The 16,531-nt window shown below is 35.8% G+C and overlaps 1 protein-coding gene across 6 annotated transcripts in view; it reads right to left on the bottom strand.

The window, feature by feature from the left end:
- SLC9C1 (solute carrier family 9 member C1) overlaps positions 1-16,531 on the bottom strand; it is an 85,640-nt gene that overhangs the window by 18,418 nt on the left and 50,691 nt on the right. For 5 of the 6 annotated variants that reach the window (XM_073230408.1, XM_073230409.1, XM_073230412.1 and 2 more), the window contains 5 exons: positions 14,631-14,780; positions 12,948-12,999; positions 11,574-11,722; positions 1,688-1,813; positions 451-549 (listed from right to left, as the gene is read on the bottom strand). In XM_073230408.1, coding sequence (XP_073086509.1) covers positions 451-549; positions 1,688-1,813; positions 11,574-11,722; positions 12,948-12,999; positions 14,631-14,780 — 576 coding nt within the window. The remainder of the gene's footprint in view (positions 1-450; positions 550-1,687; positions 1,814-11,573; positions 11,723-12,947; positions 13,000-14,630; positions 14,781-16,531) is intronic. The other variant, XM_073230410.1, reaches the window with a different exon arrangement.

The raw sequence follows: 16,531 nt of genomic DNA, 5'->3' as shown, positions 1-16,531 counted from the left end.
TGGTTTAAATAGTTTTAATATGTACATACTGCTTTGAGAATACTTATTACTTGTATCTTTTTAAGCAAGTTTATTAAATTAGCAATGATTTATAAACAAAGTCTTAAATTCCCAAAGTCAAAATTCTTAAATACAACTTTCTGACTCCTCCCACTCAGCCAACATAAATCTACCTTAGAACCCAGATAAATGTAAGATGAATACAACTGACATTATATTTTCCATCTTAAATATAATCATTGATGGTTTATTATCTATGGGAAAGTAAGGCTTAAAAAGTGATGGATAATGTTATCTGTAGTGTCTGGACAAGGAAATGACTATTTGGGTGGTAGCTGCTGTTCTAATAAAAAGGAACACATGCAGTTCTTAACATGAAAAACTATTAATTCTCACTTTTATTAAGTTTTTAACTAATGTTCATGAGCACATTTATAAATACTGCCTTACCTTTATCATGCCTGAAAGTATTATATAAATTCCTTTGGGCTCATCACCTTCTTCAAATACATCATTTTCACAATCAAATGTTAAAATTCTGGCTCTTTCCTAAAAAGTATCACCAAATATGTAAGCTATAAACAATAATTTAGCCATTATTGGGGATTTTGAAGTTTATTTCTTAATAAAAGATTTTATATTTTTAAAGTAAATATCCTTTAAGATCTGAGATTTTGTGTTAGTAATAAATTTGTAAAAAAATAGGAATTATGAACAGTAAACAGAGGGAGGTAGATATTCATAGATGCATATAGCTTCAGAAGGGGTATTTATACATGGATTAGGAAAGAAAGAATCTAATGTAGGAATAAGAATGTAATGGAAGGATGAAAATATTTCATCTGGAAATAATTGGGACAGATGCAGGCTAATGGCACATATATGTCTTATGCTTACTCATGTTCTAAATAGCTCTTAAAGTAGCTAAAAATTCATTCAAACTATTTTAAACAAGTGGAAAACACATAATTGGTCTTTTGACATCAAGTAGATATAGAAAAATAATGTTATCAGAACAAGTTAGACACATTTATTTTGTTCATTCCATAAACATTTATTGAGCACCTGCTACACAATATGCAAAGTGCTAGGGGCTGGTTATTCAAAATAAGGATGAGCTAAAAAATATAGTACGGGAGAGAGATGTAAAGATAATTGCAATGTAAAGTACTTAATACTATAGTAAAGGTATATAATGGATACAGTGGTGGCACCTTTGGTCCTCCAAACTCAGGATGGACCATAGGGTGGTCTTTTGCTGGGGGGCTGTTTCACCCCAAAGCCTTCTTCTTTGACTAACTTTGGCAGGGATGTTTCCAGAGAAGCAATAAGCAGGGAAGGTTTGCAAAAACACATGAACATAAAGGACATTTCAAGAAAAGTAGCAACAACAGAGGAATGGAATTAGGAACACTATAAAGTGTTAGGGATGTCATGAGTGATTCCATACAAACAGAGGATGGGATATATGATGAATGCGCAACATAGGACAAAATTAGAGAGGTAGGCAGGAGGAAGACTGTGGAAAGACTTTGCATGTCATTCAAAGGGATTCGATTTTATCCTACAGGAGGTAAAGGACATTTAAAGAATTTTAAACTGGAGAGTATCATAGCTAAATTTTCACTTTTAAAAGATCATTTGTCAGTTCATTAAAGACAGTATTATTAGGAAATAAAAATATTACCTGAATGAATCTTATATGGTTTTCATTTTTATCTAGCCATGGGATATGAGACAGTGCTTCTTCAACAGTAAGAGGCTTGATAATAGGTTGAAAGTCAAGTATCTCTTTTTTTTTGGCCATTATTAACTAAAACCATAAAATTTAAGAAAGGAGGTGAATGACACTGGTGTTGATAGAATACTTAAAACAATTTGGCTTTGTACTATTTCCTTTTCTTGCTCTTCTGAGATTTTTGTTTTTCTGTAGAAGCCTCCAACCTCCCTCCTCTTACAGCATTTTTCTGTAATCACTATTCTGAAGTCATAGATTAAACTTTAAAAGTAAACCTTTTTACGGAGCAGTTAGGTAACAGTGCACAAATCATAAGTGTGCACTCAAAGAAAGTTTACAATGCGAAAATATTTGTGTAAACAGTGCTCAAATTAAGAAATAGACCATTTACTGCACCCAAGAACACTTTGTTATGTTATCCTATAGTTACTATTCAAACATGAGTACTGTTCTACATTACCAGAGTTTAGCATTGTCTGGCTTTGAGCTGTATCTGCACGAAATTGATGAATATGTACTTCCTTATATCTGATTTCATTTCCTTAACATTATGTTTCTAGATTCATTATAATGTTGTGGGGAGCAAAAATTCATTCATCTCATCTTCATTTATTGTATAGGATCTGGTTATATGAATATACCACAGCTTTATCTACTGTTAATACACTGTTGGGTTCCTCCAGGTTGGGACTTTCCACAGTCTAAGTATGAAGTGTTTACTTCATTTTTTTATTTTTTTATTTTTTTTTATTTTGGTGTCATTAATCTACAATTACATGATGGATATTATGTTTACTAGGTTCCCCCCTTCACCAAGTGCCCCCACATCCCCATTCACAGTAACTGCCCATCAAAATAGTAAGATGCTGTAAAATCCCTACTTGTCACCAAGTTCACAGTCACTGTCCTTCAACATAGTAAGATGCTGTAAAATCACTACTTGTCTTCTCTGTGTTGCACAGCCCTCCCCGTGTCCCCCCAACACTATACATGCTAATTGTAATGCCCCCTTTCTTTTATTCCCACCCTTATCCCTCCCTTCCCACCTGTCCTCCCCAGTCCCTTTCCCTTTGGTAACGATAGTCCATTCTTGGGTTCTGTGATTCTGCTGCTGTTTTGTTCCTTCAGTTTTCTTTTGTTCTTATACTCCACATATGAGTGAAATCATTTGGTACTTGTCTTTCTCCACCTGGCTTATTTCACTGAGCATAATACCCTCTAGCTCCATCCATGTTGTTGCAAATGGTAGGATTTGTTTTTTTCTTATGGCTGAGTAATATTCCATTGTGTATATGTACCACATCTTCTTTATCCATTCATCTACTGATGGACATTTAGGTTGCTTCCATATCTTGGCTATTGTAAAGAGTGCAGCGATAAACATAGGGGTGCATCTGTCTTTTTCAAACTGGAGTGCTGCATTCTTAGGGGAAGTTCCTAGAAGTGGAATTCCTGGGTCAAATGGCATTTCTATTTTGAGCATTTTGAGGAACTTCCATACTGCTTTCCACAATGGTTGAACTAATTTACATTCTCACCAGCAGTGTAGGAGGGTTCCCCTTTCTCCACAACCTCACCAACATTTGTTGTTGTTTGTCTTTTGGATGGTAGCCATCCTTACTGGTGTGAGATGATATCTCATTGTGGTTTTAATTTGCATTTCTCTGATGACAAGCGATGTGGAGCATCTTTTCATGTGTCTGTTGGCCATCTGAATTTCTTCTTTAGAGAACTGTCTATTCAGCTCCTCTGCCCATTTTTTAATTGGATTACTCGCTTTTTGTTTGTTGAGGTGTGTGAGCTCTTTATATATTTTGGATGTCAACTCTTTATCGGATCTGTCATTTTTGAACATATTCTCCCACTCTGTAGGATACCATTTTGTTCTATTGATGGTGTCCTTTGCTGTACAGAAGCTTTTCAGCTTGATATAGTCCTATTTGTTCATTTTTGCACTTGTTTCTCTTCCCTGGGGAGATACGTTCAAGAAGACGTCACTCATGTTTATGTCTAAGAGAATTTTGCCTATGTTTTTTTCTAATAGTTTTATGGTTTCATAACTTACATTCCAGTCTTTGATCCGTTTTGAATTTACTTTTGTGTATGGGGTTAGACAGTGATCCAGTTTCATTCTCTTACATGTAGCTATCCAGTTTTGCCAGCACCATCTGTTGAAGAGACTGTCATTTCCCCATTGTATGTCCATGGCCCCTTTATCGAATATTAATTGACCATATATGTTTGGGTTAATGTGTGGAGTCTCTATTCTGTTCCATTGGTCTGTGGCTCTGTTCTTGTGCCAGTACCAAATTGTCTTGATTACTGTGGCTTTGTAGTAGAGCTTGAAGTTGGGGAGTGAGATCCCCCCCACTTTATTCTTCCTTCTCAGGATTGCTTTAGCTATTCGGGGTATTTGGTGTTTCCATATGAATTGTTGAACTATTTGTTCCAGTTCATTGAAGAAAGCTGTTGGTAATTTGATAGGGATTGCATCGAATCTGTATATTGCTTTGGGCAGGATGGCCATTTTGACGATATTAATTCTTCCTAGCCAAGAGCATGGGATGAGTTTCGATTTGTTAGTGACCTCTTTAATTTTTCTTAAGAGTGTCTTATAGTTTTCAGGATATAGGTCTTTCACTTCCTTGGTTAGGTTTATTCCTAGGTATTTTATTCTTTTTGATGCTTTTGTGAATGGAATTGTCTTCCTGATTTCTCTTTCTATTAGTTTATTGTTAGTGTATAGGAAAGCCACAGATTTCTGTGTGTTAATTTTGTATCCTGCAACTTTGCTGAATTCTGACATTAGCTCTAGTAGTTTCGGAGTGGAGTCTTTAGGGTTTTTTATGTACAATATCATGTCATCTGCAAATAGTGCCAGTTTAACTTCTTCTTTACCAATCTGGATTCCTTGTATTTCTTTGTTTTGACTAATTGCCTTGGCTAGGATCTCCAGTCCTATGTTGAATAACAGTAGGGATAGTGGGCATCCCTGTCTTGTTCCCAATTGCAGAGGAAAACCTTTCAGCTTCTCGTTGTTCAGTATGATGTTGGCTGTGGTTTTATCATATATGGCCTCTATAATGTTGAGGTACTTGCCCTCTATACCCATTTTGTTGAGAGTTTTTATCATGAATGGATGTTGAATTTTATCAAATGCTTTTTCAGCATCTATGGAGATGATCATGTGGTTTTTGTCTTTCTTTTTGTTGATGTGGTGGATGATGTTGATGGATTTTCGAATGTTGTACCATCCTTGCATCCCTGGGATGAATTCCACTTGGTCATGGTGTACTATCCTTTTGATGTACTTTTGAATTCGGTTTGCTAATATTTTGTTGCGTATTTCTGCATCTGCATTCATCAGGGATATTGGTCTGTAGTTTTCCTTTTTGGTGGGGTCTTTGCCTGGTTTTGGTATTAGGGTGATGTTGGTTTCATAGAATGAGTTTGGGAGTATTCCCTCCTCTTCTATTTTTTGGAAAACTTTAAGGAGAATAGGTATTATGTCTTCTCTGTATGTCTGATAAAATTCTGAACTAAATCCATGTGGCCCGGGGGTTTTGTTTTTTGGTAGTTTTTTGATTTCTGCTTCGATTTCGTTGCTGGTAATTGGTCTGTTTAGATTTTCTGTTTCTTTCTGGGTCAGTCTTGGAAGGTTGTATTTTTCTAGGAAGTTGTCCATTTCTCCTAGGTTTCTCAGCTTGTTAGCATAAAGGTTTTCATAGTACTCTCTGATAATTCTTTGTGTTTCTGTGGGGTCCGTCGTGATTTTTCCTTTCTCGTTTCTGATTCTGTTGATTTGTGTTGACTCTCTTTTCCTCTTAATAAGTCTGGCTAGAGGCTTATCTATTTTGTTTATTTTCTCCAAGAACCAGCGCTTGGTTTCATTGATTTTTGCTATTGTTTTATTCTTCTCAATTTTATTTATTTCTTCTCTGATCTTTATTATGTCCCTCCTTCTGCTGACCTTAGGCCTCATTTGTTCTTCTTTTTCCAATTTCGATAATTGTGACATTAGACCATTCATTTGGGATTGTTCTTCCTTCTTTAAATATGCCTGGATTGCTATATACTTTCCTCTTATGACTGCTTTTGCTGTATCCCACAGTAGTTGGGGCTTTGTGTTGTTGTTGTCATTTGTTTCCATATGCTAGATCTCCATTTTGATTTGGTCATTGATCCATTGATTATTTAGGAGCATGTTGTTAAGCCTCCATGTCTTTGTGAGCCTTTTTGCTTTCTTTGTACAGTTTATTTCTAGTTTTATGCCTTTGTGGTCTGAAAAGTTGGTTGGTTGGTAGGATTTCAATCTTTTGGAATTTCCTGAGGTTCTTTTTGTGGACTAGTATGTGGTCTATTCTGGAGAATGTTCCATGTGCACTTGAGAAGAATGTGTATCCTGTTGCTTTTGGATGTAGAGTTCTGTAGATGTCTATTAGGTCCATCTGTTCTAGTGTGTTGTTCAGTGCCTCTGTGTCCTTACTTATTTTCTGTCTGGTGGATCTGTCCTTTGGAGTGAGTGCTGTGTTGAAGTCTCCCAGAATGAATGCATTGCATTCTATTTCCTCCTTTAATTCTGTTAGTATTTGTTTTACATATGATGGTGCTCCTGTATTGGGTGCATATATATTTATAATGGTTATATCCTCTTGTTGGACTGAGCCCTTTATTATTATGTAATGTCCTTCTTTATCTTTTATTACTTTCTTTATTTTGAAGTCTATTTTGTCTGATACTAGTATTGCAACACCTACTTTTTTCTCTCTGTTGTTTGCATGAAATATCTTTTTCCATCTCTTGACTTTAAGTCTCTGCATGTCTTTGGGTTTGAGGTGAGTCTCTTGTAAGCAGCATATGGATGGGTCTTGCTTTTTTATCCGTTCTATTACTCTGTGTCTTTTGATTGGTGCATTCAGTCCATTTACATTTAGGGTGATTATTGAAAGGTATGTACTTATTGCCATTGCAGGCTTTAAGTCTGTGGTTACCAAAGGTTCAAGGTTAGCTTCTTTACTATCTTACTGTCTAACTTAACTCGCTTATTGAGCTATTATAAACATGGTCTGATGATTCTTTATTTCTCTCCTTTCTTATTCCTCCTCCTCCCTTCTTCATATGTTGCGTGTTTTGTTCTGTGCTCTTTTTAGGAGTGCTCCCATCTAGAGCAGTCCCTGTAAGATGCCCTGTAGAGGTGGTTTGTGGAAGGCAAATTCTCTCAACTTTTGCTTGTCTGGGAATTGTTTAATCCCTCCTTCATATTTAAATGATAATCGTGCTGGATACAGTAGTCTTGGTTCGAGGCCCTTCTGTTTCATTGCATTAAGTATATCATGTCATTCTCTTCTGGTCTGTAGGGTTTCTGTTGAGAAGTCTGATGATAGCCTGATGGGTTTTCCTTTGTAGGTGACCTTTTTTTTCTCTCTGGCTGCCTTTAATACTTTGTCCTTGTCTTTGATCTTTGCAATTTTAATTATTATGTGTCTTGGTGTTGCCCTCCTTGGATCCCTTGTCATGGGAGTTCTGTGTACCTCTGTGGTCTGAGAAGCCATTTCCTCCCCTACTTTGGGGAAGTTTCTCTGTGTTCCTGTTCTCTGTTTTCTAGTCCATTAATGGTCTCTTGCATCTCATCCATTCTGTTTTGAAGTCCTTCCAGAGCTTGTTTAATTTCTATGTTCTCCCTCCTTAGTTCTTGCATATTTCTCTGCAAGTCCATCAGCATGGTTATGACTTTTTTAAAATTCTTTTTCAGGAAGACTGGCTAAATCTATCTCCCCAGGTTCCTTCTCAGGGGAAGATGTAGCAGGTGTCGAAGCTGTCTGGGTTAGTCTTGTCTGGATCAAATTTTTTTGCCTTTTCATGTTGATAGGTGCAATGGTGAGCTATTTACTTTCTGTCAGCTGGGAGGGCCAAGGCTTTCCACTAGCTCCTGGCCATTTTTTACTGGGACAACTCCGACCCCTAGTGGCTTGTGTTGGGCAATTGCTTGTAGACTGGGTCTCTGTATCTTGCCCGGCCGGTATTGAGGAAGCTCCCTTGCTGTGGGCGTAGCCAGCCTCAGGCTCCTGCTCTGCTATGGCGGGGCCCTGGAGAGGTAATGGACAGGGGGCTGTTTGGCTGTTTACCTCCGTGAGGGGTCTCAGAGCTGTTGCCCAGGGGGGTTAGTATGCCCAGGGTTCCCTGGAATTTCCAGCTGCTGGGCTTTGACCGGGGAAGCTTCCATCTAGCTGTGGCATCCCTGTTCCTTTAAGACTTTCAAAAAGCACTCGCTTTTCTTTGTCACAGGGGCGCCCGCTTTGGGACCCACTCCAAGGTCTTGCTGTCCTGTTTCCTTAGTTTCCAGCACCCCACACATGCACTGTGTCTGCGCTTTGGTGCGGGTGGCTGGGGCTGGGTATTTAGCAGTCCTGGGCTCCCTCTCCCTCCCCACTCCGACTCCTCTCCTCCCACTGGGAGCTGGGGTGAGGGGCGCTTGGGTCCCGCCGGGCCGGGGCTTGTATCTTACCCCTTTCACCAGGCGTTGGGTTCTCGCATGTGTGGATGTAGTCTGGCTGTTGTCCTGTGTCTTCTGGTCTCTCTTTTAGGATTAGTTGTATTTGTTGTATTTTCAAAAATATATATGTTTTTGGGAGGAGATTCCCACTGTCCTACTCACGCCGCCATCTTGGCTCCACCCCCAAAGTGTTTGCTTCTTGTACACATTCCTGTTGGCTGTATGGTTATATAATCTAATTGCTGGGTCACAAGGCATGTATGTGTTTGAATTTAGTAGACTTGGCCAAACAGTTTCCCCAAAATGATTAAATTAATTTACACTCCCACTCTCATGTTCCAATTGATCCACATTGTTGGTAATACCTGGTATTGTCATTTAAAAAAAATTAGGCTTAATTAGTTTAATTAGACTGTGTATTGGTATTTTATTTCAGTTTCTGTGGACTTCCAGGAGTTCTCTATATATTCTGGTTATTAAATCCTTATCAATACATAACTTATAAATAATCTTTCTTATTCTGTGGGTTGCATTTTTATTCTGTTGACAGTGCCCTTTGGTGCACATGAAATACACCATGTGCATTTAAAAAATTTTTTTCATGAAGTGCAAAAGGTTTTTTCTTTTGTTGCCTGTGCCTTTCATGTCATTTCCAAGAAATCACTGCCTTATCCAATGCCTGAAATCCTTGCTCTATGATTCCTTCTGAGAGTTTATAGTTTTAGATCTTATGATTAGGTCATGGATTCATTTTGAGTTAACTTTTATATGTGGTGTTAGGCAAAGGGTCCATCTTCAGTTTTTTTCTTTTTTGCATGTGGATACCCAGCTTTACTATGCACAGAGTAAAGTTGGATCATGTTTTTTTATTCATTCTGCCAAACTTTTTGTATTGATTGGTGAGTTTAATTCACTTACATTTAAGGTAATTACTGATAAAGGAGTGCTTCTGTCATTTTACTATTTATTCTACATGGTTTATAGTTTTTTGTCCCTCATTCCCTGCATTGCTGTTTTCTTCTGTATTTAGTTGACTTTTTTTTTTTTTGGGTACTAAAACACATTTCTTTTTCATTTATTTTTATATATATTCCTTACTTATTTTCTTTTTGGTTACCATGAAGGTTATGTTTAACATCCAAGGGTATAACACTCTGATTTGAATTTATACCAGCTTAATTTCCATAACATGAAATTCTGCTCTTTTAACAACTCCATCCCCACTCCTTTCAGTTATTGATGTCACAGAAATAACATTTTACATTGTTTGTCCAAAATCAGAAACTAATAATTTCTTAAATTTATTAGTCTCTGAAGTTATGTAGAAAGGAAATGTGGAGTTATAAGCCAAAGTTATAGTAATATCAGCTTTTAGACTAATAAATGTTTTTTAAATGTCTTAGTCTCTCAAATAATGTAGAAAACAAAAAGTGGTGTTACAAATGATTATTTTAATAATACTAGCTTTTATAATTGCCTATGTGTTTATTTACATTTACTGAGATCTTTATTTCTTCATATGGATTCACATTACTGTCAGGTGTCCTTTCACTTCAATCTGCAGGACTCCTCTGTCATTTCTTTTAGGACAGTCCTAGTGGCAATGAACTTCCTCAGATTTTGTTGATCTGGGAATATCTTAATTTCTCCTTCACTTCTAAGGACAGTTTTGCTGGTTATAGGGTTCTTGGTTAACAGTTTTTTTTTTCTTACAGTACTTTGGACATATCAGTCCACTTCCTTTTGGCCTCCAAAGTTTCTGATAAGAAATCTGATGATAATCTTATTGAGGATTCCCTGTTTGTTTCTCTCTTTCTGACTGTAAAGTTTCTCTTTCTGTCTTTTGGCATTTGATTATAATGTCTTAGTGTGGGTCTCCTACTTGTTCACTGACTTTCTTAGATGTTAATATTCAAGACTTTTATCAAATTTAGGATGTTCCCAGAATTATTTCTTCAAATTTTCTCTGTCCCTTTCTCCCTTCTCCTTGTGGGTCTCCCACAGTGCATATGTTGGTCCACTTGATGGTGTCCCACAGGTTCCTTAGACTCTGTTCACTTTTCTTCAATCTTTTTCTTTCTGTTCCTCAAATGTGATAATTTCCATTGCCCTACCTTCAAGGTGACTGATTCTTTCTTCTGCCTGATTGAATATACCTTATAGTTCTTGCCACATGCCTGTTATATATTTTAAGTTCAATTCATACTTAAGGATTTCAAGTTTTTAATTGTTATTGTGAATAGAATACTTTTCTACATTTTCTTTAGTTGGGGGAGAATTTTTAATATTTATCTTGTTACTGGATACCTTATTGAATTTTCTTATTAAACCTACAGCTTTTAAGCTAATTCCCTAGGAGCTTAAATTAAACAATCAACAATAACAGTTTTCTCCTCTTTCCAAAATTTCCAACACTTAATTTTCTTTCTCTTTTTTTTTAAAGAAAAACATTTAAAGTCCTGGCTAAGACTTCCAACACAGCATTCAATGCTCGGAGTAGAACTATTCATTCTTCTTTGTTCCTGACTTTAACAGGAAAACTGTTTTGCCATCTAATACAATGTTTGATTTAGATTTCTAATAGATACCCTTTATCCAATTAACAATGTTACTTCTCTTATTAGCTTTGCGGAATTTTTTTGAACTTTCTGAAAGAGAGTTAGATTTTATTAAATGGCTTTCCTGCTTTGATCTCTTAATAAGTAAGTTTTATAGCTATTTTTGGATATCAGACCTTAGTCATAGTACATTATGTTTTTAAAATGTTGCCATTCAATTAGCTACTATTATTTTAATAAGTCTAGTATATGTATTTGTAAGCATAATGTATTCATGTTTTTTTTGCTTATACTATTCTCAATTTGGGGAATAAATTTCATACTTACAGAATTAGTTACATCCCTCTCTATCTTTTACATGTCACATTATCATTTAAATAACTTAAAGAAAGGATATGTAGTTGATTATTACCATATAATTGAGTGTGCTTATAGACCATAGTTTCTGTGAGAAAAGTTGTTTCAATATCACAGATAATTCTCAGGAACATACTGATAACCACTCTAGCTTAGGATGAGAAACAGGTTTATCATACCCTTGTCTTGGGAGCAAAGGATACAAGAGATGGTCCCTCACCGTAGCAAGAAAGGAAAAAGTAGTCAATCACCAGAGCTATAGGAAATAAATTCTCAGTGGTGGTTGCTTTTCTTTAGAAAATTATTTTTAGTGAGATATTCATATCTCAGGGAAGGCCTATATTGGATAGAGCCAAAAGTAGATTTGAAGATCATGAATGACTATATACCAACTAAGTATATTTGATTTGAAAATATTCTACCTTACCTTATCAATTTCAGAACTTTCAACTTCATGAATAATTCCTTTTAACCTGAAAACATTAACAATTTCTGTAGCCAAATTAAGCATAACATTAATCTCTTCCTTTGTTTTCATAGTGATAGTGATTTCTGGATGATCATACTCAAAGTAGCCTGAAAAATAACAAAATATCTTCAGATGAAATAAGGATATTGCTTAAATGTTTCATGTGGACAATACGCTAATACTTCAGCTTCAATCTGTTAGTACAAGCTTAAACACGGAAATGAATTTCTTTCTGCTGAAGTCTCTACAATCAATTGTAAGTCATCAAGGGTACAGAGTTCTACCTGCAGCTCATACTTGTGCCTGAGCCCATACGGGACAGATGACCCCAGTTCTAGAATCAATTATACTGATCCATCTGCACTGTACACCAAGAGTCTTTTCTGGGCTGTAGTTTCACAGTTCACAATCTGCTTTTCTATTCTCTTTGAATCAGGGTATTTTTACTGTAGGCTCTGCAGATATGGCTTCTGATTAAATCCTCTCCCTTAGCCCAAGTCATTGTTCACCCACTTTGCTGTGCATCAACATGGCTCATCCATCTATGATCTTCTGCCTGTCTGGTCTGGATTCATGAATGCCTAGATAAAGTTTCACCCACTTAAGATTCTACAGTTAGGCTTTTCCTTGGTCCTGACTTCATTTCTGGCTTGACAACTATCTTCCATAGAAGGTATCTCAAGCCTGGCCTCATTCTCATCCTAGGTGTGTCCTTTTACTACCCACAGTCTGGTACCAACCCCCTTCTTCTCCACACACATGAACACTATACCGTAGGAGTGTGTCTGTCCTACTTATAGGATTTGTTCTGCACTAGGAGCATGGCCTGGCATGACTCAGAGAATAGGCTCTTGTTGTGTTTGTGAACTAAGGATCCCAGAAGTCACAACAGGAATCTCTGAGACTCTGTTCTGATTTCAACTCATTAGAAAGCTTACATCCTCAGATGGCAGCACTGTGGCAAGTGGAAGAAAAAAAATAACTTTTTTCTTTGTGTTGCTAGGAAGGTATATGTACTTCTGGTTTGAAACAAAGTAGAATTTAAAAGGTGATAATAATATGTGTAATCATGCCATACTAATTCATTTTCTTTAAACAAATTAAAAGGCCTTCATTGGGGTATAAGTCAGAGAGAACAAGTGAGGAGAGATAAAAGTACACTATTCTTATCCAGCCAAAAATATGATCATAGTGATTGTTGAAGTTGTCTATTCTATTCTTAGTAGTAAATACGTATCCTTACAGATCAATTTAGTTATCAAAAACATTACCTCTATGAAGAAATGATGGTAAGAGATGTCCATGCTGAATCTTTAAGAAGAGAATACTTACCTAGCTCTTCCATAGCATGTCCTGTATTCTTTGTTACCCTCCTTAACAGCATCTATGGAACAAAAGAAGTATTATCTCCATTGGAAAACAAGCTGCTATGACAGGATTTTACATTTGCAACTGATGGATTTTTAACCTAAAGAAATATAATGGAGAGCTTTTTAAAGAGTAGAATTGAATTTTGAGCAATGAACTTTATTTTGTTCAAACAAGAGTGGTGGAGAGGCTTAGAAGCAAGCATTATCTTGGGTGATTTTGAGAAAACTGAAGGTGAGTCATACACTTTTCCTTAAGGCAACTTCCTTTAGGATACTATTGATTATGTAAATTACAGGCAGGGTAGGTACTTTCTCATTCAACTTTTTTTTTTTTTTTAGAGGGCATCTATCATATTTATTGATCAAATGGTTGTTAACAACAATAAAATTCTGTATAGGGGACTCAATGCACAATCATTAATCAACCCCAAGCCTAATTCTCAACAGTCTCCAATCTTCTGAAGCATAACGAACAAGTTCTTACATGGTGAACAGTGCAAGGGCAGTCATATCACAGAAACTTTCGGTTTTGATCACGCATCATGAACTATAAACAATCAAGTCAGATACGGTTATTCATTTGATTTTTATACTTGATTTATATGTGAATCCCACATTTATGAGAGTCTCCAAATTTGGGACACAGGGGCAACTTTCAACATTAAGTGAGGTAGAAGGTTTGGCTGAGCCATGGAAGAGCAGAAATGAGGACTAAAACTGGGCAGCATCTGAGAGATTCAAGTCTTTTTTTTTATTTTCTACTGTGTATCCTCGAATTCCAGTGCTAAAAATGAGTGGTTATAAAAGGTAATCAAATTCAGGAAAATAGTTTTAAAATTACAGGTGGTGAAGAGCAGAATTTTTTTGTATGTTCAATTTTTTTTTTAACTATTAAGCTTTGAGCATATGACAGATGACATTCGAATTTTCTACATTTCTTTGAAAGGAAAATATTTAACTTCACATAGCTGACAAACTTGTGGGCATGTATCTGTGTTAATATGTCTCAATTGAGAAAATAAAAAATAAAATCTAGAATGTAGGTCCCAGAATTCTCTTTGCTGTTTGCTAGTTATGTGACTTTGGGCATAATCATTTAAGATCTCTTGGCTTCATTTTTCTCATCAGTATAATGAGGGAATTAGACAAGTTTGCCTTCTGGAAAAGTTTTGGTTATTTCTTTCTATTTGCCAGATTCCTAGCCTTTACTTCTTTTGCTATTGCTACAGGAAAATCAGGGATACAGAAAGAGAGAACGAGACTTTGGGAAATTATGAGGAAGCTCTGGTCAAACTGCCATCACTTCTCACCCTCCAGTATTTCCTGTTTAATACATCTGTAACTTGGCACATCCTGGAATTTGCACTGGGGAGGGAACTGACCATTGCACATGGATTTCATGATAGCTTTCACAAAGACTTGTATTCCAAGATACTTGTAACTTGTTGGTGTGGCACAGACATCTCAACAAAGAGGCATTTCAGCAGTCTAAAATGTAGACTAGTTTAAGTTTTTATAGAAAAAATTTAGCAAACCAGGGGTCAAAAACCACATCGACATATATAGATAGAAGATGTGATGGGTGAGGGCAACTGAGGGGTGGGGAAAATAACCTTTTTCTTAGTATTTTAAAAGTTTTACTCACCTGTTTAACCTCTTCAGAACTTGCAATCTCATCTATTATGGTCATTGTGTCTACTTCACCTTGGACATACCCTTTTAGTATTGCGTACTTAAAGGACAGCTGATGACTAATCCTTTTATCTGTTATTTGCAGCAACTTTGGTGTTACAAGCTTTAAAAAGCAGGACTGCTAGTTAATATAAGTTGCACAAATTTTAGTTAATTACAAATTTATAGATGTTTATGAATATATTTATAAATATATTTAAAAATATTTATATGTTTAGATTTAGTTGTTTAACTAAAATAGGTAATAATAAAAAATGACATCCTGTCAGCAGTAACTGTAGTAACCTGTCAAGGTTCTTGTTTTATTTATGGTATATCTTAATAACTAACTTCACGCCTTGAATATTCCCCTATAACTAATAATGTTGGGCACCTATGTAAAGTTAAGACTTTATTCTTTACTGATTTTCTTTATAGAAAATTCGATGCTATTTTCAACTGGTTTAAATCCTTGGAAAACAATGTGATTAATCTTCTGACCTTAGCTCATAAATGACTGTCTATGAAGTATTGCCAATTTTACCTGCTAAATCTACTAAACTTCCTACTAGATAGTTCATTCAGGTTAGAATCCACCACAAGTATACTACCTGTTGCACCCCACAATTAACTTGTTACTGTTTCTTTGCATAGGGTTCAAGTCTCCAGGTTATCCATTATCATTGTGCAGTCCCTTAACTTTAGCAGAATTGGCTCTTCTCTATGTTTTCTTGACTAGGTTCCACAATCTCCATACTCTACTCTCCAACCACCTGCCATTAATCTCCAAAAATTTATACTCACCCTTGAAGATTCAGTTCTAGTATCACCTAATAAAGGAAATGTTTTCCATCCCACTAGCACTTCTGTGCACTCTATTATTTTGTACTTTTCCTATCTTATAACATTGGAATATCTAGATTACTAATTGTGCTTTCTACTGTAGACTGTCTGGTAGCAGAGACTATAACTAATTTGTCATCAATTCAAGGACCTACCATTTGACATAAAAACAAGGGTTCAGAGTTTTCTGAATGCATAAACAAACTTTTCTTAGATGGTTTACCAGTTTCTTCATCTAAAATATTTGGTATACTATATATATCCTCTTATTAGTAAGATTTAACTAGTTACTGGAATACCATAGACTTGCTTTCCTCAGGTCAAAATACACACTAGCATTACTTACAGTCTCATACAATAGTGAAAAGGAAAAGGCTTCTTGTTCCATACTTTTACAGCTGGTTGATATAGGCCTTTCTGTACCAAGAGCATTTTTTAACATATGTAAGAAAGCTTCTAAATGTAAAGATTCTATCTGTTAGTTTTATCTCTAAATCAACAATGTCTTACTTAGCACTGTTTCTCTCACAGTGCCTATATGTATATATGCATCTTGTTCATGTATGAATAAAGAAAGAGGTAGAGAGAGAGGGGGAAAATGTATCCATGTGCATATTATATACACGTTGTGATGGTGTTTCATGTAATTGAAATAGTCATATAGAAAATAAATAACTATCCACCATATTGGTTATAGAAAGATGTGTGGACAATATAAGGCCATCTTGGATGCTGTGATTCTTAAATACTATGAATTTCTGTAATACAAAATGTGTATTTTTTGGTTTCCTGATTTGCATGAATGTATGCTATTTGCTTGGTCACCATGAATGGTTTGTATAGTTGTTTTATTGATTTCCATCTTTTATTCCAAGTATTTATAAGCATAAACATTACTTGGGGGTTAGTTTGTATTTACATTAAAATGGAATTTTTCATGGCTTTTATTCAGAGGAAAAGCTGTAATGAGTATTTCTATATTTTCTTGTGCTAAATGAATTTCTAATTTGGATATTCATAATATGCTATGTT

This window comes from Manis javanica, chromosome 3, assembly GCF_040802235.1.
Source record: "Manis javanica isolate MJ-LG chromosome 3, MJ_LKY, whole genome shotgun sequence".
Taxonomy (NCBI): domain Eukaryota; kingdom Metazoa; phylum Chordata; class Mammalia; order Pholidota; family Manidae; genus Manis; species Manis javanica.
Note: the sequence above shows the minus strand (reverse complement) of the source record. Positions and strands in the feature narration are given on the sequence as shown.